The following is a 22,051-nucleotide window of genomic DNA, read 5'->3' on the forward strand; positions in this document are numbered from 1 at the left end:
AAGCTCCGCCCTTAACTGAATAAATACATAATTATTTCAAGCATTGTTGCCATTTTTTTCACTGCTGTTCTCCAAACTTATTATTCTGACAGAGTCTGCCAAGCTCGGAATCAGCCAGCAATAACACCGTCCTCTTCAGGCTTGGCACGGGCTGAGGAGAAATTCAGCTTTTTTTCCCGTCGAATTTCTTTCCTCAGACAGGTTTAACATTGCACAGGGGATGTGGGGATTGAAACATTCACTCTGTTGCTCTGTAATTTAACTCATCCTTCTGGATGGCATTTTAACCATTGGGAAATTACAGGATGTGTCTGCGATGGATTTGAATGGTGGCATCGAGGCGCCCGAGAAGGGAAAGTCAAAAGCGTCCATGACGGGGGACACGGGAGGGCTGGAGGTGAGGCCGACGCACCGGATGAGCCCAATGTGAGACACAAATTACACCCGCTTCTTGCAACTCAGGATTCAGGTAATTGTAAACACACATAAAAGGTATACTGACATGGTTTTACACTTGTCAGGGTTACTGTGAAAAATTGCAATTACGCTGTGAAGGAATCGGAGAGGAGACGCTCCAGAAGTTACCGGAGCATAACTGTTTATTTTTCTATGCCACAATTAATCATTAATAACTATTTCGACATCCAAGCGTGCGTGAAAACAGCAATTACTACGTCTGCAAAGTTGGAAATGGCTGGAAGTGTGTCTGAACATGCATGTTGCATGTTCTCCTCATGCAGTAGTTCCAGTTATTTTTAGATACTCAGGTTTTCTCGAACATTCAAGGGCATCCTGGTCAGACGGAGTGATTTTCTAATGAAACCACACACATAAAACAATACGCTGCAAACATTAAACTTGTGCAGAACAAGTGTTTAAGACAGCTGTGATGTGCCAGTACAATAGCATGGTTTTAAAAAGTTGCACTTCGCCGCATTCCTACGGCTTCGAAGCGTTTTTGAAAAGTTCCACTGTAGGAGCAGTTTTCAAAAAAGCAGCATTTTCAGAGTTTCTGAGCACCCTTGTTGGGTAAACGTACCCCCAGAATGCAACTTAAGTTTGCACATGAAAATATTGTCATATAAATGGGGCTTAAAGGTGCTGTAGACAGGATTTGGCATCTCCGCCATCTTGCTTAGATTTACCTAAGCAAGATGGCGATTTGACCCATCTAAGATGGCGATTTGAAACCCAGCACAGCCAATCCTGTCCTGTTTTCTCTGACATCACGCCCTTACGCAAGTTAAGCCCCTCCCACAAGAACGTGTGACGAACGCCCCTCGACCAATCACGGTTAGAGCCTCAGGGGCTCTTCTGATTGGTCAAAGTAACCTGGAGCTGTCGAGATTCCTTTTCAGCTCAGAACAGAGACAGATGGAAACGCTGCGCCCTCGCGGTAGTGCAATTATGCTACACTCCTAAAGGATTATCAATGGATACTCTAACATTTAATCCAAAGAAAACACAGAAAAATTAGCATTGACTAGCAAAATCTTGCCTACAGCCCCTTTAACTGGTTGGTGTAATTTTATTTATGTATTTATTTATTTATTTTGGGTATTAGTGTGTTCACCTATGACTGACAGGTCCCCTTGACTTTTGACCTAATTTGGATTTAATATAATATAAATAGAAAGAAGAAAGTATTTTTTCTCCAATATATATGAACATTTTACATAGAAATCTTCGCATCATTCTGTATATTTCTGGGTTTTTTTAAGGAGAATATTTTCTTGTCATTCATGCATCACCAGTGTTTTCCTCTCTTCGACCTGGACAGGCTGTACTCTGCTTTCTGCCCAGTGTCAGCTGAGACTAGTCCCAGCAGTGAAGGGAAAATAAATGAAGTGAGCTGGAAACTTGGACGAGGCAATGGCTTTTCACTGAAATGAATGGGCTCCAGCTTTACTGTACGGCGTCCACTTTACCTCAGCAGATCAATGGCCGAACATTATGACTGTTCAGTCTTTCAAAAGTTGATAAATGGGCTCACCGGAAAATGGATTGATGATGGAAGATTCTCCTTTGTGAGTGTCACAATTAAAATGAAATACAAAAAGAAAAATATAATAGATTATGAAAAAAAAAAACCCTTTAAAAATGATCTATTTAATTAATGTATAATTTTCAGATGATAAAGAAGCGTGAACTTTCAGCGGAGCTGTGAAATCTCTGCTCTATTCTTTGGTCAAATCACCGGGTGTGACAAATTACCGCTATTCATTTAATAGCCTTAAACGCACAGTGACAATGTGCGCCGTCTTAACGGTCGTTTATTTCACCGGTTTCGGTGCGAAACCATCCCCAGCCTTCATAAAATCCCAGACTCTGAAGAGATCACTGGGGCTAATAGCTAATTAAGCACTCTGAATTATACAGGCAGGTTTCCCTCTTTGGATAATGAACGTTCTCCACTCATTACTCCCGTGGGTTCGGGTTAGTCAACTCACTCTCACTCGGAACAACAATTGTTCTTGCTGCTCTCTTCAGTCCTTGCAGGTTATTTTTCTATCTTGGTGGACTTGCGGATAATATCACCTTTTACAAGGTATTCATCCACTTCCATTCATCACATTAGAATCTCAGCGTACTCTGCTTGAGGAGGAGAATGAGGACATGAAAGGTATGGGAAAATGTTTAAATAATGACAATTTCAGATGCTTAGCTTTGCTTAAGCACAAAAAATGGTTATTTTTAAAATGTTGTTGTGCATCCAAAATTAAAATACACAACCACAGCAAAACTTTCTCCTCTGTTGGTGAAGGACTAAAAACAGTTTTAATTTGCAGCCTGACAGCGCGGATGTGGTGCTAATGCTTCGCTGCTTGCAGCAAAATGTCACTGGTCTCTCTGTTTTGGTCTCGGCGTAATGAAACAGATTTGATCCCAGTGACTGGATCAGCAGCAGCAGTTTCTTTAATTGGATGATTTTAAAACATTGAAACTTTCAAACATTGCACTGAACATGACTCTGGCCCTCGGGCCTTATGTTTGACAGCCCTTCTCCAAGTTAATAACAATCGGATGTCTCAACTGCAGTAAATATTTGTGGAATCGGCTCAGTGACCAGTAGAACCGTGTCTTTTTTATTCAGACTTCAATCATTCAACAAACTATCGAGGAGTCAACCGGAAAATGTGTTCATTTGCGGAGAAATTTTAACAACTGAGTCTGGAGTTCATACCACAAATGCTTGTTTGCTTTTAATGGGAACAGAATTTACAATGAAATGCAAATAAGTACTTTTATGAAGGAAAAACAAAAATCTAGTGAACACAAATTGTAGTTGTCTCAGTTCTGTGTCAGTTATCTACAACAGAATGCACTATATGAGGAGGAAAAACTCAATGATTCTTTTTTTCCTACGGTTATTTCCAACTTGGAACAACTTGGTTTAAGTGCCGAAGCTTGTGTGTTTACACTGAGGGGAGTAATGGACGTCAAGTTGATGCACAATCATGCAATTTCTCCTGACATGTTATAATCATAAATTCAGCTCATAATCTCCAGAGATGCCCAGTCAAACACGTTCAGTCACTCAGATGCTTCGGCATCCACAAGCTGTCAGACCTCAGAAAACACTGGGTGACCTGAAAATACCTCATTTTAACTTCTGACTGCTGACGACAGCTCGCTGCTGCACGGGGCCATAAGTTGTGCCTCTTGAACGCATCAGCCGCTGCATGCTGGTGTGTGCAGTGTTGCGCTAATCATTAAACAGGAAGCAGGCTCGAAAGGAGCCTGTGCGTGAGTGTGTGTGTGTGTGTGTGTGTGTGTCTGTGTGTGTGTGTGTGTGTGCGTGTGTGTGTGTGTGTGCGTAAACACCAAGAATGACTGAAGGGTTTTGGCAGAACGAGGTCACTCTGTTCTACCAGGTGATTTTGTGTGGGGGTGGACAGGATCTGGAGGTACATTTGCGTGTGTGTGTGTGTGTGTGTGTGTGTGTGTGTGTGTGTGTGTCTCACACGAGATCGCACAGTACAAATTAAAAACTGAACATGTTTTCATAATTCTAATGTCAGACTTCATTTCTCACGAACTGAGAACCAATCTGAGTGATCAATCAGTTACGTTTGAATTAATGATCACAGACTCCAGATCAGGGGTGTCAAACATAAGGCCCATGAGACTCCAATCCGGACCAAACCACTCAATGAATGGAAAAAAAAATACATAGAATACTAATTTCTAAAAGAGTAGAGGACTCGTTACCTCGTTGCTGTCGGGGTAAGTTTGTAAAAACATGCATCATGCAACAGATACAGGACTTTTTTTTTTTTTTTGTTGATTTTCTGTATTTTGCACCTGAATGTTTCATTAAAACTGAGTTCATGCTGAGATTGTTCTTTCTCTAATACATCAATATTATGCGAAAACCAGCTGATGACCACCGGTATTATGAAACGATCATACTTCTTTTCAACTTTCGGAAACATTTCTATTAGTTGTATCCAGTGACAAAAAATAAGCAGCTAACGCAGCCCTTTGCGGATCCACGTAATGACACGATGAGATGCCAACGCTGTGCAGCTTAATGAGCGTCTCAGGAGAAGGCAGGTACATGTCTTCCATCCCCGCAGCCACCTCAGAGCACTGCCCTTCTCCCTCAGCATCATTAACTCCCGCAGTAATGATGGCAAAAATACACAGACGCGTAATGAGGTTAAGTAACATTTTAGCGTGTTAAAGCTCTAATAGATGTGAAGCTGCAGAACGTGTCAACACACACACACACAGTCATCACAATGGAGTGTGTTCCTTGAGAAAGCCACGTAGCGGAGTTTGCTCATTAAAATATAGAAGTTTAAACAAACCGGCGTCTGGATTTGCAAAGCCCAAGTGTTAATAAAGTGCGCAGAAACAAAAAGGCAAAATGCATCAAGAAGATTATGCGGTGGCACTTTATCAAGCTGTTAATGAGTGGCTGCAATAGGGCGGCGTTTCCATGAGTGGCCGCAGAGACCGAGACTCAGGAGAGCTGCTTTTTACTCTCGCCATGGAGCTCCGATGAATCCAGTTCAAGACGTCTGAGAGCCCTGTTTTTATTTGTTGCCCTACAGGGTGCATTTTATTTTCTGCTTCAGACAAACAGCCTTTCATTTATCACATCTCGCGCTGAAAAGACACCTGTCGCATATCTGGCACGGCGGAGAGAGAGGAAAGCAGAGCCTGGGGGGAAACTAATGCTCGGCGTGTTTCGTCCTAAATATTAACCAGCCGCTTCCTGCTGCAAACCTGCTGACGGCGGCGGCTTTTGGACAGACTGAGAGGGAGGATGCGGTCCAATCCTCCACGGACGGCGCTGCCCTACTTGTTCGGAGGTGACCCCCACGTGTTCTACACGGCCCCCGACATTCACCATTGTTATTTATGAGCAGGCGGAGGTGTCCTTCGGCAGGGTAGAGCGTGCGCCACCTGTTTCGGCGGCGGGTTAAAGTATGGCGTTATGTGTTCTGCAGAAGGTGGAACTGGAGGCGTCTGGGTCAGAATCAAATGCACCTGCTGCACCGGGCAGGGAGCTCTCATTCACAGCACTTTTACCAGTCTTTTCAAAGTGTACCATCTCCGTGTTGTTGCAGGATTACATAACTGGTGATAATTGATGTGATAACTTCAACAAAGTTGGCAGAAATTACCATTTGTCTTATTTCTGTGTTCTTCGTCACGGAAAAGAAAGTTTATTCATAAAGCATTGTTAGGGTGCTTTACAGGACTTGGAGGAACATTGCAGAAAAAAAAGACAATTTGAGATATTCAAAGCTAAATGTGATAAATACTTTAGTTAAGAACCTCATCAGTGATTTGTAATGTAGTGAAGTCATGTTTTGATTTGTTTTGTTTTTATTTAAAAATTAACAGTTCAGCATTTCTTATGGGAGTGAGAGCGGAGACTAAAATCGCCATCATGCTCATTTTATTCGGCAAGATTTTCAAGTGAAAACACTAAACTTTTGTTGCATTTTGGCTCCTATTTCAAGCAACAACAGCAGCGTTAAGAATCACTGAAAATCGATCTTGCACAGGGCCACTGGAATGCAACGGTCCGGAAAGGCTCTGAGTCTAAATAGGGAAAACTGAATACTGAAATGGTGTTACGGCACATGACTACTGTGGCCAATCAGTTTCTTCACATGTAGGTAGATTGACGGTAACAATGAATGAATCCAGAGTATTGGCACAAAACACTCTTTTCTAATATATCGTGCATTTACTTCATCTTCACTTGAACCACAAGAGGAGACAAATTTCTTTCACCAAGTAGTGTTAAAGTTTAAAGCATATTGCTCTCTGTCTGTACAAGGGTACTTACTTAACATGCAAACTCGCTTTCAGCCTAAATGGGGTCTCCATGTATACGGTGATTGTTTGGAAAATGTTGCAGTCTAAATGCAAAACTTTTCTCAAGCAATCGTGTTTCCAGTCGATCGCTGTTGTCTAATCGGGGTCTAAAGGTGGTGAGAAGAAGACAACAGCTTCCAACGAGTGAAAGATGGAGCACCATCACCGAGACAGTTTCACACATACACTGCAGTATTAGGTCAGAAAATAATCCAGCATCAGCGTGTTTGGATTGTAGGAGGAATTACCCAGAATCTAAGCAGCAGTGTCTCATCACTCTGAGTGCTTCTCACACTAACAACATGCAACCCTCACCATCCTGATTCTGCTGTATTGTGTGAACCTATATGTCAAATAAACTGACTCTAGTGGTTTCATAAGAGAGGCTTGTTTTTTTTTTTTTATATATACATAATTCACATGTTAAACACTTCCAGTTTCATAGGAATGCAAATCAAGCCATAATCTTCTCATTTAACTCTTGCTAAGAAAGCAGATAACCGTTTTACAGCAGAGGAAGCCCATAATAGAAACTCGTCATGTAAGCAGTACAGTTCATTGCCTACAAACCTGAATCCAGCCTCTTAAAATGTGTTGACAAAACCAGAGGCTGCCAAGCACGGCCGTCTCTGACTGTAACTGTAGCATTACCTCCACGTTTAATGTGGGTGTGCCACATTAAGTTCAAGACATTACTGCAGCGTGCGAGTGCGCACGAGCGTTACAATAAGCCGAGGTTAATTTCTGCATATGCCTTCACGATTTCACACATTAGCAGAGCAAAAACTCAGAGGAATAAACTCTTTTTCACTCCGCTCTGTTTTTCTCTCCTAAAGTGCTCACGTATAAAACATGCTGCTATAACATTTTATGGCCCTCTGGCTTTACGAATAAGAAAAAAAGAGAAAAGCAGGTGGGGTGTAGAAAGAGTTCAGGTTCAGGAATTGAACGGAGACCTTTGGAAAGACACCTTGAGCAATCTCTTACTGCTGATCCTCTTATTTTCTCTCTCTGAACATGGATTTCCATTTTAGCTTGCACTCAAGCAGAGAATTAGGGATATAATCAGACACGAAGATAGTCATCTGGACTGTATTTGTGATTAAATGCAAAGGGCATAGGATGGCAATTTCCTTATTATAAGTGCTGTTGTGCTGAATAAGGGCTCTCAGTTTATCGTCAGTTCTTTAAAATGCTTGACATTGATAGAGGCCATTGTGGGAGCCGTCCTCAGTCGGCCGCCCCAGTTCATGCAGCTTTATCTGATTTAATATTAACCTTTCTTCTCTATCGTTTAAGGACAATAAAGTGCATTTAGTTAACAGTTATTGGGTGTCCAGTGTCCAGGGCCATGTGTGTTGTAGGAGCACAGTCACACGAAGAGACAATAAAAGGAGACATGGCCAATGGACTCCGAATGAACTTTCACTGCACTTCAAAGCATCAAGGTTGAGCAGAGGACTCTGTTTCCTATAATGAAGGGGAGATAGTTAATCTAGCATTAAAGCCTGGCTTCCCTCGAGGAAACACCACGATTCAGGAAGGTGCGAATCAGTCTTCAGCGTGCGTCCACACTCACTCTTTCCCCCTCCTCGTATGTCTCTTGCCTTATTTTTTTTCCTTCCTCTCTCTGTGGCGATGCAGACAACACAAAGAGCACCTAAATGAAAGGGGCGTCAGACCGGCATCGATTTCTAATAGGGAATTCTCTGGATCAGCATGGGGGCTCGGCCCAAGTCACATCTGCACTCCGGTCAAGGACGCCATGTGTGGGAGCATCAACCGGACCTGTCTCTCTCCACCAGGCACCAAATGAGCCGCCGCAGCAGGACACAGGGATCAGAGAGCAGTGGGAGGCTCCTTTCATCTCTTGGGGATTAGCACTCCCATCGGAGAGGAGTATACATGTGTGTGTGTGTGTGCACTGCGCAACACTCTAGGAGAAGTATCTACCTTTTAGCCACAGGCTACACACTTCCTGTTTCTACTGCACGCTGAGAAATCCCCCAAGGCCAAAAATACACGAGGTTTCACAGGCGAGAGGGGGATGAAGGGGAAGACATCTTCCTCGGGCAAATTTTCTTTAAATAAATCTGAAACTCTATTTGTGAGCGCTTTCCTCATGTGAGGTGGTGACGGTTGTAGGCTGGGTTTCACCTCAGCTGGGTGATTATATGTGAAATATTCAGCATGTAAAAACACTTCAAAGCTGCCTGTTGTGTTAAAGCGGGAAGCCATTTGTATGACGTTGAGTACGGGGTAACGGCAGTAGAAAAAAAAAAATCGCTGACATGTAGCAGAGAGTAGTAATTCTGGTAAAGGCATTAAACATGTATGGAAACAGCAAAGGGCTTCTGGACCACATCCACTCAGTTCTATGACGGCTGTAGCGCCATGGGATTAAAAAAGGTGAGTCGAGGAGCGAAGCCGTGTGGGAATCCAGATTGCGTGACAATCTGTGGGATTCTGGATCACTGGGCACTTTACACAAAGCAACACCTTCAGTGTTTCTGCTGCACACAGCGGCGGGAACGAGAAACCCTGTCACACAAAATAATTCTGTCACGGCGAGCACAAAAAAAAAAAGATACGCACAAAACGAAACCGGCAGTTTTGTCGAGTGCAATTGTGGTCTGACGAGCCGCGACATCGCTCCTGTTAGGCTGCAGACGGAACAGATGCCTGCTGCCAGCAGAAAGAGTCAGCGGATCAAAGAAAAGGCCTCCAGGCCGGATCATCTGCGAGCCATCGTGGCTTAATCTATATTCGGTCTGGTTGACCTTTGTAACTTAATTGGAACAATAGATTAGTGGCTGATTGATGAAATGAGCAGACGAAAGACGAGCCAAACGTTTGAGAGGGTCTTCGCAATATTCAGTGAGATAAATGCCCGGCTTCATGCAGCTGACCTGCTCCAACAAGGCAAAAACAACATGCTCACTTTGAGAATCAATGTATGATGTAGTTTTAATATTTTGTCTCCTTTTTTTGCTGTTGAAGGCAAAGCATACCAGCCAGCCTGTCTTCAGGGTGGAGAGCAAAGAAAGGGAGGATCAGAACTAGCGTGGTGTAGCGCAGCAGCCACTTCCAATACATCGCTGTATTAAATAGTTTTAATCTAATACAGGTGACTCTCACAGAACTACCAGGTCCCAGGAGAATACGGACTGGGGGTCGTGACACTCTGGAGGCCGCCACGGTTGTTGCTGTTCATCTCCTCACACATGTGCAGAAGAACTTTTTACTACGGCCGTGGTGCACGTGTAACCTGGCAAAAGCCATGTTGACATGTGCAGCAACGAATTGCTTCACATGTCAATCTGGGATTTCACTCGGCAAATCCGTTCGGGGAAGGAGGGACTTGCTGTAGAACTCTATGCGTTCATTGGACGGACGGACACAGTGCGCCCGCCTAACCATGTTTGGTTTCAGCCAATCACTGCAAAGAAAAAAAACTGTTGCTGATCGTTTTTCAAACACGCAATAGAGGATTCATCCAAAACAGATTTAATCGCTGTCGGGATATCCATTGTTTTCGCTAGCCATGCTAATATTATTAGCAGTCCGTCGCTTCCTGCTTCCGTCAAAGCTTCATGTCCCGCCCTAAACGACGCGTGATTGGTCCGACCGAAAAAGTCCGATCCCGAGCACATAGGCGCGAGCGGTACAAGATGGATTCTCGTGGTGTGTGAGAACAAATACCACGAGAATTCAGCTTGCCGGCAAGGTTAGTGCACGTGGGCATCAGTAGCAATCTAAAAAAGTCACATTTTCTAGATTTCCACTGAGTCAGAGTGTTTTCAAGAAGTTCCACCTTGGGAGCTGTTTTCAGTGGCTCTGAGCATCGTTGTCGTGTAAACGGATCCCCAAAACGCAACTAAAGTCTTCTGTTTTCACTTGAACACAACATGCTTTGATGAGAGAGGAAAAAATGTTTAAAGGTAACGAACTGCAGTCATACATCACACCTACTGAAGCTCTTCACACTGTTCAACACAATTACCCATTCGCATGCACATTAAAACACACACTCAAAAACTATGTGTTCAAACACACTTCAACACATATACATGCCTGGAGCCACACATGGAGGAGGAGGAAAAGCTGCTCTATCCGGACTCACAGCAGCCCACAGGTTGTCAGAGCTGCTGCCAGATATAATCACTGGCTGCGTAAAGGGCTGCAGTGCATTACTGGGATTGTTTCCTTTTTCCAACTGTGTCATCTCCATATGCTTCAGTTCATGATGAATCATAACACCTGACACATCAGTGTCGGGTTGAATTGGAAGGAAATCCCGGTTTGCTCGAGCAACACTGTGACTTTCACACATTAAAATGCGTCTCAGGTGATCTGAGCAAACGTGGCGAGGCCAGATGCATTACTGCGTCCATTTTGTCCTTATCATGCATATTGGGCCGCTTCAGATCGGGGTCCAGTAACCCCTTCACATCACTTCCTGGAGCACAACAGAGCGGAAGGCAATGATGATGTTTGGCTCCGCCCCCACGACTCAGAATCAGAGAATAAATACAAACTAAACTAAATGAATGACCTGCAATTAAACCAACCAGCGACATTTGATGGTTTTTATACCGTCCGTCGTTATCTGGTTTATAAACACACTCTAAGTTAACAGTCAGAATATTGGCTGAAGTTGAAGAATGACTAACTGCCCCACCTCAGAAATCGAGATGCATTTTAACGCCAGGTGGAGACGGAGCCTGAGCGGCACCAGACCTCCGCTCGCACACAGCCCGAGCGTCCCACCGTCATTAATTTCTGCCTCTTGAAGCCACTCTTCACACATTGTCAGGAGTCTCACTTTGCTCCGGCTCCTTCCCTTATTGATGTCACTGTACTGAGAGTAAGGATGGCTCCTGCTGTGCTCTCTGTCCTGGATACCACGAACAACCACTCAACTCTGACTGTTCAAAGCTGCCTGTCTGCACATATCGAGGTACTTAGTCTCACCACGGAGGCAATTTAGCGAGATTTATATCCAATTACAACAGTCAAAATGTGAATACATCATATCATATTGCCCATTTGCTGAATAAAAATTGGACAGCTTGCATTTGGCGGTGTGTGAGTGAGCGATCCCCTCAGTTTTGATGACAGTGTTGTTTTTCTAATTGTGTTTTCTTATTCAGTATATTACCCACTGTAAATCTGACACCACATTCACAACTGCTTACCTCTCAGGCAGTAAAAAACAGCACGGCCCATCTAAAACCTCTCCACTCCTCACTGTTATTCCTTTCTTTTTCTTTTTTTTTTTTTTTGTATAACAGAATGGGCTTTGCCAGTGCTGAATGCCCTGGCACAGCCTTCCACCTGCAGCGGGCCCACCATGCCAGCCTGGGCTCGGACGCCAGGCTGTGGGCAGCGAGCGGCTCATAAATGAGTAATGGCAGTCGCATTAACATTCGCTGCTAGGGCAGGCTGAGGGCAAGAAGGAGGGGGACCTGGGGAGTGCAAGCGCTCCCTCTGTCTTATAAAACAGCGGCTGATTAATGTTTGATTCTGGCCGGCCTCATTCTTCCGCGAGCACCGTGGCGAGCTAATCTACAGTGTGGGTGAGAGCGAGAGTGATGGAGCTGTGGGAGCGGGGTGAAGAAAAACAGTTTGTATAGGTGCTGTTTGGAAAGGTTGCGGCAGAGACGCGCCGCCTTTCCTCAGGCGCTCGCATGAAAAATATCAGGAGAGCAGCACGGTTCAATCAATTCAAAATGCATCTGGGAATTGCTCTGACATGTCATGGAAATGATGATAGAAGACCGGCAAAGGTCAAAATGTGGTCATTTGGAGTGAGTCATGAAAAAAAAGGAAGATATTTATGAGAGAAACCACCACGGACAATTTTCACGCTCGAAAATATTTACCAACGACGATAAAATCCACTTCTAAATGAGTTCAAATGCCACCATTACACCCAGATCAGTCTTTTTTGTCTTTCTTTTTGAGCAGATCTTTTAAATCAAGTAAGAGATCTGTAATAATTAATGCAAATACTTTGAAATGAGCAAGGCAGCCATCGAGCGTCTCCGCTCTCTAACTGTTTTATCAGCGTTCAAGTTAAAAAACAGATTCAAATTCTCTGAACTTTAAACTGTTAACACACTGAAATGATGGTTTTCTGTGAGTAAAAGTCAGAATTGTAATGATCACAGGCGTGATGGAGCGGAGCACAGTGAAACCCCATGTTAACAGTGTTTTGGCAGTTTCTCTTTCTCTCACTCGCAGAAACAGACTTGGAGTTGTGCAGAAACATTGCTGTTAGGCATGAACTACTCCAGACTTGAATAATAAAACTGGACTCGCATGTACCACGAGATGCAGGAAAATCTGAGCTAGTTACTACCAAAATCATTTTCTTTAGAGTGAATAACAAGAACAAGTTTCTTTTTTTTGTCTTCGGTTTCATTTAAGATCTGTCTACACAACGGTTTCAAGTGAAAACGGAAAACTTCCCCTGAGTTCCGGGCGTCCTGATACACCACAAATGTCCTCAGAGACACTCAAAATGTAACTTTTTGAGAAAAGGCTCCCAAGGTCAAACTTTTTGACAACAATATTGCTGTGGAAATGGAGAAAAAGGCATTTTTTCTAAAACACAGCACTTGCACTTGTGCACTGCGGCTGCAGTTTGTAGCTTTAGAGTTGAGTCTCTCCATATGAACGTCCGTGTCCTCGCCATGGTGATGTTTATAGCGTATCGTTTTCTGCAAACGTGTGTGGCTTCATCACAAAAACAACCAACAGCACCAACTTGTGGCCCGGCAGGCTAGCTACATGTTTTTCAACGTTTCTGCCATTTCTGTGCAAAAATGTTTCTGAAAGGAAAACACAAAAACAGAGCGTTTTCACTTGAATAATTGTAGTTTAAATGCTCCTTATTGACAACAACACACTGACCAGAGCAGCTACCAACAGCTATTTTTAGTCCAGAGAAAAATTCTCATACCTTGGCAAGAAAATAAACTTTACAGATGCTTTCTTTTTCATTGTTATTAAACCAATATCTTTAAAAACAAAAAAAAGCTTAAAAAAATGAATAAGCCTCTAATCCTCTGCGCACAGCCCGAGGCTGTGCAACTCTTGGTTTTGTGAGCCCATGCTGACACTTGAAATGTTCACCAATTTTGGTGAATGAGCTACATTTCAACTCATCCTTGCTCGGTAACAAAGTGTGTTTCACTGGTGTGACCTTCTGCACTGAATCCCCCGTTCCCCCATTTGGCCCGTCGGTTTGCAACTGGAAACAAAACGAGTAAAACACATTTGAGGACAGATGGTTTCTCCTCTTATTAACCCTCATACTGTAAACAACACTGAGAATCCACTTGCTTTTGAAACCACACATCATTTAATCGTTTCGATTTGTGCATTTACAAAGTCATAGTCTTCTCTAACGCATAATTATATATTCTTTTCTGAAAAGCTAAAAGTTTACGACGAGAAAGGAAACACGCTGGAAGAAATCCCTGATTACTGGAGTGTGATAACAATCAGGCTTGTGCTTCGGCAGCATTATGCTTCAATAAACTGCCTTATTATCATTGAAACATAAAAATAACAGGTGACAAAATATTCTGACAGATTTATTAAGATCGTTTTAGTAAAAATGACAAACAACAAGACAGTAAAACAGACTTTGATCCATAAATCAACATCGTTAGCAGAATTATGTTGTCAGATTAACAGCTCCAGGCTTAATTAAGTTGAGACAAAAAAAAAAAAAAGCTAAATTAAAAAAACGCTGACCTTGCCATTTGGCTATGTGATTGATTCAATTTAGCAGAAAGAGCTATTTACTGTGTGGAGTACATTAAAAACTCTTGAACACAAACCTCATTTGGTGTAATTGAGCAAACATTACAAGTGGAATCTGAGGATTAAACCTTACAGAACTTTATGATTAATTATCCTCTGCATGAATAGTCAATGACCAGACGCTGCTTCACAGACGGGTACTTTAGGACTTGTTTGGATGATGGAAGAGAAATCTGGAAAAGCAAAGTGAATGTGGCAGTCGTGCGAGCGCGGAGCAGAGGAAATTAGTGTTTGTCACAGGTGAGAAATATGCACCTCTTCAGACTTCACAAGAGAACACTAGCTTCGCTTCTGTGTTTTCCAGGGAGAATACTTAAGTGTTTCACAGTTCTCTGTGAAAAAGTGGTAACACTTTGCATTGTATTACAACCCGGAGCTATTTAAGTGTCTCCACCCTGAAGATTAAAGCAGGAATATGTTGTGCGTGGCGGCCGAGCTGCTGGAACAAATGAAACTTTAGGTACTTTAACTCAAATATTTGCTCTAATGTAGCATCCCAGAACGATATATTCAGATTGCCGAAGCCTCCACACGTGCACGTTAACAAAATACCACCGACGTATTCTGCAGCTTTTAATGGTATCTACTTTCAAGTGCAGCTGAGCAATAATTACACAGCAGCGTTGGGTCATTAATGGAAAAAGGCCCAGAGAGACTGGATGCTTCCTCCATACTAAGTCTGTCACAAAATGAAGGGGGGAGAAAAAAATCAAGGTAGAGCAGTGCAGAATTGAGTCAGACAGAGTTTAAATGATATTAATGTGTCAAGTTAGGGTCGATTAAAGTAATTTGGTAACATGGAGGGAAGTGCAGTTGGAACAAGTGACAAGGAAACGGGAACTCAGCAGGTTCTGTCAGCCGGGGTGTTGACGTGCGCCGCACGCCGTCGGCTTCTGCGGTAATCTTATAGAAGTGACAGATTAATGCTTATAACATGAAATGGTCTGGGATACGTGCACGCACGTGCACGCATACACACACACGCACGGGAGACATCCACCTTAAGAGACGCACAGAGAGACGCGCGAACACAAATGCGGCATGCATACAGAATCAGAACATCCTCGGCTGCAGAGTAACCTGCACATGTAAGGCACGCAGACAGAGCTGTGATTGACGGGAATATCGTTCCCGCTGAAATAACCGTTTGACAGAGAAAAGCGCCAAATGCAAGAGTTAAAAGCCATCCACAGAAATCGCCTACTTAACATGAAAACCAACTTTTCCGGGCTTTTGAGAATCTGAGCGTCTGAGGTGAAATGTGCAGGAAAATATCAGGCCTTATATTTTTCCCCCCCAAAAAAACTTAAGAAAGCGAATGTTCCCTCCGCAGGCCCAGGGTGCCAATCATCGGCACACCTCTTTGAGGTCCGGGCGTCATGTGAATGTCAGCCCTGTGGTACATTATAATTCCACCCCAGATCTTGAAAAATGACACCGATCCAAAGCTGCACTCGCTCCACCGCACAGCTCTGCCAGTGCCGGGAGAAACGTGGGGGGGGGGGACTAAAAACTGCACGCCTTTTTGTTCAAGAGACATTGTAATTTAACTGTTGGTAGCAGACAGTGGCAATTGGCTTTAATAATGGTCTCTACACTCTAATTTGTGCAGGGATTTGCCCGGTCCAGCCTTGTCTCACAGGCTCTTAATACTGCCGTGCCAGAGAGAAGGGGAGGATGTGCCTGGAAAGTACCGTGATGAAGAAGAACGAGGGGATGAGGGATGGAGGGAAGAGCTGGAGAGCGAGCGTCTCCCACAGCCGGAGGTGATATTGAAAGGGAGGGATCCTAAAGTGCACTTTGCCATTTCCTGTTCTGCATAATACCACATGATGTTGGTGATTGACTCCAGGAAAAGTGGCTTCGTCAGCGCGTTAATATGAAGTGGCGACTAATCGGTGATCAACTTGATGGCTGACATAAATAAAGGCACGATTTAAAGATACAAGCACGCGCAGAGAGGGAAATTGGCGTGAGTACGTTTATTTATAGAATGCATGCGCAAGAACATGGCACAGACCGTTGGCAGCATGTGTTCTTGCAACAGAGACAGTCAAGAGTTGAAATGTGAAGCGCACAGTGCAGTGAAGTGGTTTGACCCTGGAGAAAAATATTCTCTATTATTTCTGTTTCCTTGTTTGTCTGCTCTGAACCTCAGCGAGTCGCCTCAGACCTCATTGGTTCCAGCAGGTTTCCTGTCGGCTCTCATCTGCATCACCAACACAGGCTGCTCCTCCAGAAGAAAAAAAAAAAAAAAAAAAATACTGATCAAGCCTTATCTCTGTGAAACACGGAGTCCACTGGGGGAGAGCTGGACTTGCAGCCATTAGGCATCGTCTTCTGTGGCCCGACCGTCTCGACCGTCGCAGCCTTTGTAGCAAACGGCAGAAAGCAAAGCTTGCTTCCATTCAGCGGGGAGAGCTGGTCAAAGCCAGAAGATCAAGCAGATCTCAGCAGCTTTTTCTTATTTTTATTTCACTATATATTTATTTCTTAAAACTGAAAAATACTTGACTTGTCTGGATGGTTTTTGGAAGACGGTGTGCAAAATATATCCCCAGAACAAGATCTTATGTTTTTCCCGATCTCTTGCAGGTCTGACAGCATTTGTGAGGAAAAGTTTGAAAATTTGGAAATGGTATGTCTTAAATTGGGTAGAAAATAGGAGCTTCTCACTGGAGACAGGCTGCCATTTTTATGCTTGTTTGTTTCCTTCTTTGCTGCTTTCTCTCTTCGCACATACTCTTGCACAAACCATCTGCCATACAGGCCCTGTGTGACTTTACTTCAAGAGCTCTTAGTGGCTGTCTTCATCAGCTCAAGGTCTGCTGCAGAAAAACAGCTTTAATTGGTACTGAGGGGGGAAGAGAAGCAGAAGGGGCTGCACGCTTCGCTACGTTTCAGAGAAAATACTCGCGAATGATCACGAATCGCATTCAGTCCTGCTTCCTGCTGGCTCCTGCGCTTAAAGCGGCCGATATTAAAGACAGATTTTCCTGTCATTAACCTTTTTGTCCCATGAAAAGCTTGCGAATGTCGAGTGCGCGGCGTTGCAAATAAACGCGTTTTCCATTTAACGCCCGTGAGGAGAGCGGTGAAACGGCGTGACAAGTTGCATCCAGGCAGATCAGCTGAAATCGCCAAATGCAATATTTCACACTGGCCTGTCAACGCCGCAGAGCCCGGAATCCGCCCTACCGAGCACAGTCCTCTGCAGCTGGAAGGCTGAAACAGCACCAAAGAGCGACGTCCGCTAAGTTCTGACACGCAGGGGTGAAAAAAAAACACACACACACACACACAACTCTACAGAGTGCAGCCGACGGTGCAGTCCGATCTATTCCAGCAAGCAATTACACAGTTTCACTAAAGCTACAAGAAAAGCTTCACTGCAATTAGGCTGACAAAAATGGCCTTTCTGACACATGAGAGGAAACCAGGGATGTTTCGCTCCCCCGTCTTCCTCTGTTCACACTGTCAGGGTTCTCCACTGTTTGTGTTGTTTAAAGAGAGCTTTGAGACATTAGCTTCTGTTGTTACTTGAGCTCTGGAGACATTTCACATTCCATTAAGTGCTCCTTCAGCCCAAACCACAACTCCAAACCAGCAAAAACAGAGAGAAAAAAAAAAGATCAGAGCTGAATAAAGGCATGTCTAATACAGATGTAGTGAATGTGGACCTTCTGGGACTCGGTCTGTAATGAAAACTGATGTTCAACATTTGGAGGATATTTCTTTTATTCATTTCCCAAGATGGAGTCAAACTAATGAATCAGAAGCGTTTTACGTTGTAAGACTGCTTTTATGGTTCGTTATTCTTAAAAATGAATTTGCAGCTGTGCAAATACAAGCAGAACTTTCCAAAACTACCAGCAAATGCAAAAGTTAGGCTTTGGATTATTGTGGACCACCTGGCTCCAGGGTCCCTCGTGTTCCTGTCGAGTATGCTTCACCTGGCTGGGCTTGTTTTATCATTCCACTGCTTCCTTCGGCTTTCTGAAACCTGCGACTCTTTCCATTCTCTTTCAGTTCAGCCGCCTGTTCTCCACTGTCCCTCGTCTTGTGCTTGTGGATGTGTGTGTCTGCAGGTGTTTACTCACACCTGTATACTGCACACTCCGCTCTCCTGCTTCACGCCTCCGTGTCATCCATCCGTCTGTTTTTGCACGATGCCACTCGCTGAAGAAATGCGTCGGTGACGATCACTAAGTGCTCTCGTCTCAATTTGAGAGGATGTGAAGCAGAGGTGTCGGGAGGAGCTGATTAAACGAAACTTGAGGGGAAGTCGCTGGTCTGTCTGCCGAACAGTTGACTACTGGCACCTCCAGCATCCATTAATCAACATCTTCTGCTACACAGACCTAAAGTGTGAAAACAGGAAAACTGGCTGTTATGTAAAAGGAAATGCGTGGCTCTCATTGCTAACAACTTAACACCAACACATCTGCATTTTCTTACAATGTCCTGGGAAGGATTGTTTTCTTTACTGTCACCACTTTTTTTCCCTTCATTTTATCCAAACTTTTATAAACCTGCTATTCAACATCGGAGATATTTGCATTTGTTGCTATTTACACACTGCTTTACATGGTGTTTAAAAAAAGCTAAACTGTATCCTTTAGCTTTTAAGCAAAGAAGAAAGAAAATCCTTCAGTGAGAAGCTGGAAACTGGTGGTCAGTGTATATCCTGATACATGTGCACTGTACTTCAGCCAAGACAGAGTTAAGACGGTTTCCAGTGCAGCTGATGGGCTTGAGCAATTTGCACGGCTGGCAGAAAAACCATAATCAATCTGGAGATTATAGATAAGGGCACTAAAACCAGCCAAGCGCAGCGCTTTCTCTTATCGCAATTACACCTTGCCCTCCTGCCTCAGGTACAGCCAATTAAGCCGGGAGAGGATGCACCGGCAGCCACTTCACGTGGAGGAGGCATATCAGAAAAACTCCAAACACAGCCCGTCACCGCTGTGAGAGCACGGAGAGCTTGTTAAGCGCAGGATGGAGCAAGGAGAAGAGTTTCTGTACTGTACGGCTTTGTACTGCAGGTATTCCGTGTTGATTTCATTCCAAAAACATGCAAACACCGAACATGAACTGTGTGAGATCCGTGTGCTAAAGACAAGGAGCCTGCTGGAGTCGCATTAAAGGGACCAAGGACACAGAGGCTTTGCCCTTACCGTGCCCCTCACTCTCTCATCCCCTTTTTAATCCATCCATCACGCCCCTCTTCCTTTTTTGCCTTTTACTGTGGACCATCATTCATATCATGGGACTGCTCAGCAGCACAGAAAAGAAAAGTAGGTGTGTGAGAAGAGGAGAAGTCGTGCGTCTGGTTTAATGTGAGAGCGGCGGGGCGTTCGAGAACGGCAGATATGAGGTCAAAATCAAGGATAACACTCTAAATGAATACAAATCTTTGCCTATTGTGCAGCCTCAGACTGTGCCTCTTTTGTTCGGATCCTAACTGGATTGGAAGAAGCGTCACACTGTCGCAGACGGCAGCTTGGCAATGAAAAATTGATCACACAAGTGTCTTTGTGCTGCACCATCACCGTCTCTTCCACCAGCAAATGGAGGTTAACCAGGCACACGCAAATAAACCTCGAGTGCTTGATCCCAACCACAACTTTACACTCCTCTATCCCTCCTGCCACTTTCAGGCTTCAAAGCCCAGACACACAGCATGTGGCGTTTTGTCTACACCCTGTGATGCCGCCGCGCCGACGTGGCTCGACAGTTTCACCCCAAAGCGCCATCCTTCATCGGGCGGAGAGCAAGTTCAGGAGAGATCACTTCTTCTGCCCTGACACTAAACGCCCAACATCTCAACATCTATATAAAGCAATTTCATAAAAGAAAAGGGAGGAAAGAGAGGAACTGACACAGAGGTGCACGCTCGCTGCCAGTAACTAGATATCTGGACAAAGCACTCAAATAAACGCGCACACACACACACAGACACACACTCACACAAAATGAAGACACAAACAAAGCCAGTGCTGCAGATGGACTCTCTCTGTCAACATGTTTGATGAGGGGATTAAAGTGTTCCTCCCAGCACAGGAAATCATTAATAACAGTACAACAGACGAGTCAAGTTCTAAATAAAATGAGATACTGCCACAGCGGGGGGAATCCATCTACTCTCTATTTATACGACATGGGGATGTGTTCCACTAAACCAGGAAAGCGGCAGAGTAGGAAAACGCACTCCTTATTGAATTCTACTGGAGTCAAAAGGGGGTAAATTGACTAAGTAGGTCGAGGCGAAGTGCGTGCCGAGAAAATGCGCTAAATTCAGTTTGTGATTGGCCACATGGGTCCGCGGTTGCTGCTCTCATAATTGCCTTCGCTTGATGTTTCTCTCCTCATTTCGACGTTTGCGGTGACATGGAATGTGATGGAGAGGAAAATAGTTTCCTGGTGATGCAAATGATGTTTGTGGACACGACACTCCCCGACAGAGACGAACATCTGAGAGCCGCAGCGAGGCGGCCGCCGCACCGACGCAGGAAGAACCGCTGTGTGTGTGTGTGTGTGTGTGTGTGTGTGTGTGTGTTTAGAGAGCTGTGGTACTTACCCCGCTGGCTGGACAGGGTGGTATCTGTCACCAAAAGAGAAAAAGGGAGGGAGGGGGAGGGGAGGGGGAGAAAAGGGCAAGGTGAGACGACAGGAAAGACGATGATTAGAACATAATAGGTTTCAGCAAAAAAGTGCGAATGCAGTGTTGCAGTCGGCGTTAAACAAAGGAACAAAACATATCAATTCCTGAGGATTAATGGAAAGTCACATGCAATAGCCAGACAGTGACACACACAGAACGCGGGGCTGCTATTGGAGAAAATTTGCTGTCACAACTGCATAGTCGCTCACATTTGTCTCTGTCCATTATCCAGGCAGCACCATTTAACCAGAATACAGTTTGTTTTCTCCCTTATACTTTTTGTCATTGCCTCAAGCAGAGGGATTCATCATTATCTTCAAAACCTTGTTGTGATGTCTATATTGCTTTGGTGCTCCCTCAATGAAACAGAGGAGGATCGCATGGCGGTAGCGTACAGGGAACTCCTGTGTGCATTACTGAGGGTGGTTACAGCGAGGGGGGGAAGTGGAGGATCTCGGCATCTTTCTCCTGGTTGCCTGCCCTTCTCACGTCCTCTAGCAGAGCTGCTAAGTAAGATTTGATCAGAAGCAATTTTCGTGGCTCGATTTTGCATTTATTGCTTCCTTTCTCCCTTTTTTTTTTTTTTTTTTTTCTTAAATCTAGAGAGCCTTAAAGCTGACTAAATCATAAAAAAACCTCCCATTGAGCCACTCTTGGTTGCTACACTCAGGGATGCATTACAATCTACTTAATGATAAACTCCGTGATTAAAAATATGAAATGAAAGGGGCTCGGGGGCCCCTCCTCCTCTCTCTCAGGAATAGTTTGCTTTAAAGAATGTAACGGTAATGTTGCATATTAGTCACTTAAACAAGAAGTGCTGAGAGGAATCTAATCGTCCCAGTTTTGGGCCACACTGCTGCCTTTGTTCAGACTAAAATAGATGAATCCCACTGACTTCAGTGAACCCAGACTTTCCCGCCGCCAGCTCCAGCAGGTTGACATTTGCAGCTTTCATTTAAATGTCTCAGCAACTATTGGGCGTATTACCATGAAACTTGGCACGTATAACAAAGACCCCCTAAGAGTGATGCAGAATAGCTTCTTTAACCTGTAAAATAAATATCACTCTTACATTTCTGCGCTTAATTGTGGCATTTAGGAAAATGGAACACATGTAAATCGCACGCTGAAGCATTATGGTTGAGACAGCTGGTAAAGACATCTGCCCTTCCTGCAGCAAGACGACCTTTAAAGACAGTTGCACAG

At 44.1% G+C, this 22,051-nt stretch overlaps 1 protein-coding gene across 2 annotated transcripts in view; it reads right to left on the reverse strand.

The window, feature by feature from the left end:
* Positions 1 to 22,051, reverse strand: part of cdh4 (cadherin 4, type 1, R-cadherin (retinal)) — a 207,621-nt gene that overhangs the window by 103,262 nt on the left and 82,308 nt on the right. For both annotated transcript variants that reach the window (XM_030092691.1, XM_030092690.1), the window contains exon 3: positions 20,759 to 20,782. In XM_030092691.1, coding sequence (XP_029948551.1) covers positions 20,759 to 20,782 — 24 coding nt within the window. The remainder of the gene's footprint in view (positions 1 to 20,758; positions 20,783 to 22,051) is intronic.

Source organism: Salarias fasciatus, chromosome 5 (assembly GCF_902148845.1).
Source record: "Salarias fasciatus chromosome 5, fSalaFa1.1, whole genome shotgun sequence".
In the NCBI taxonomy this organism is placed as follows: Eukaryota; Metazoa; Chordata; class Actinopteri; order Blenniiformes; family Blenniidae; genus Salarias; species Salarias fasciatus.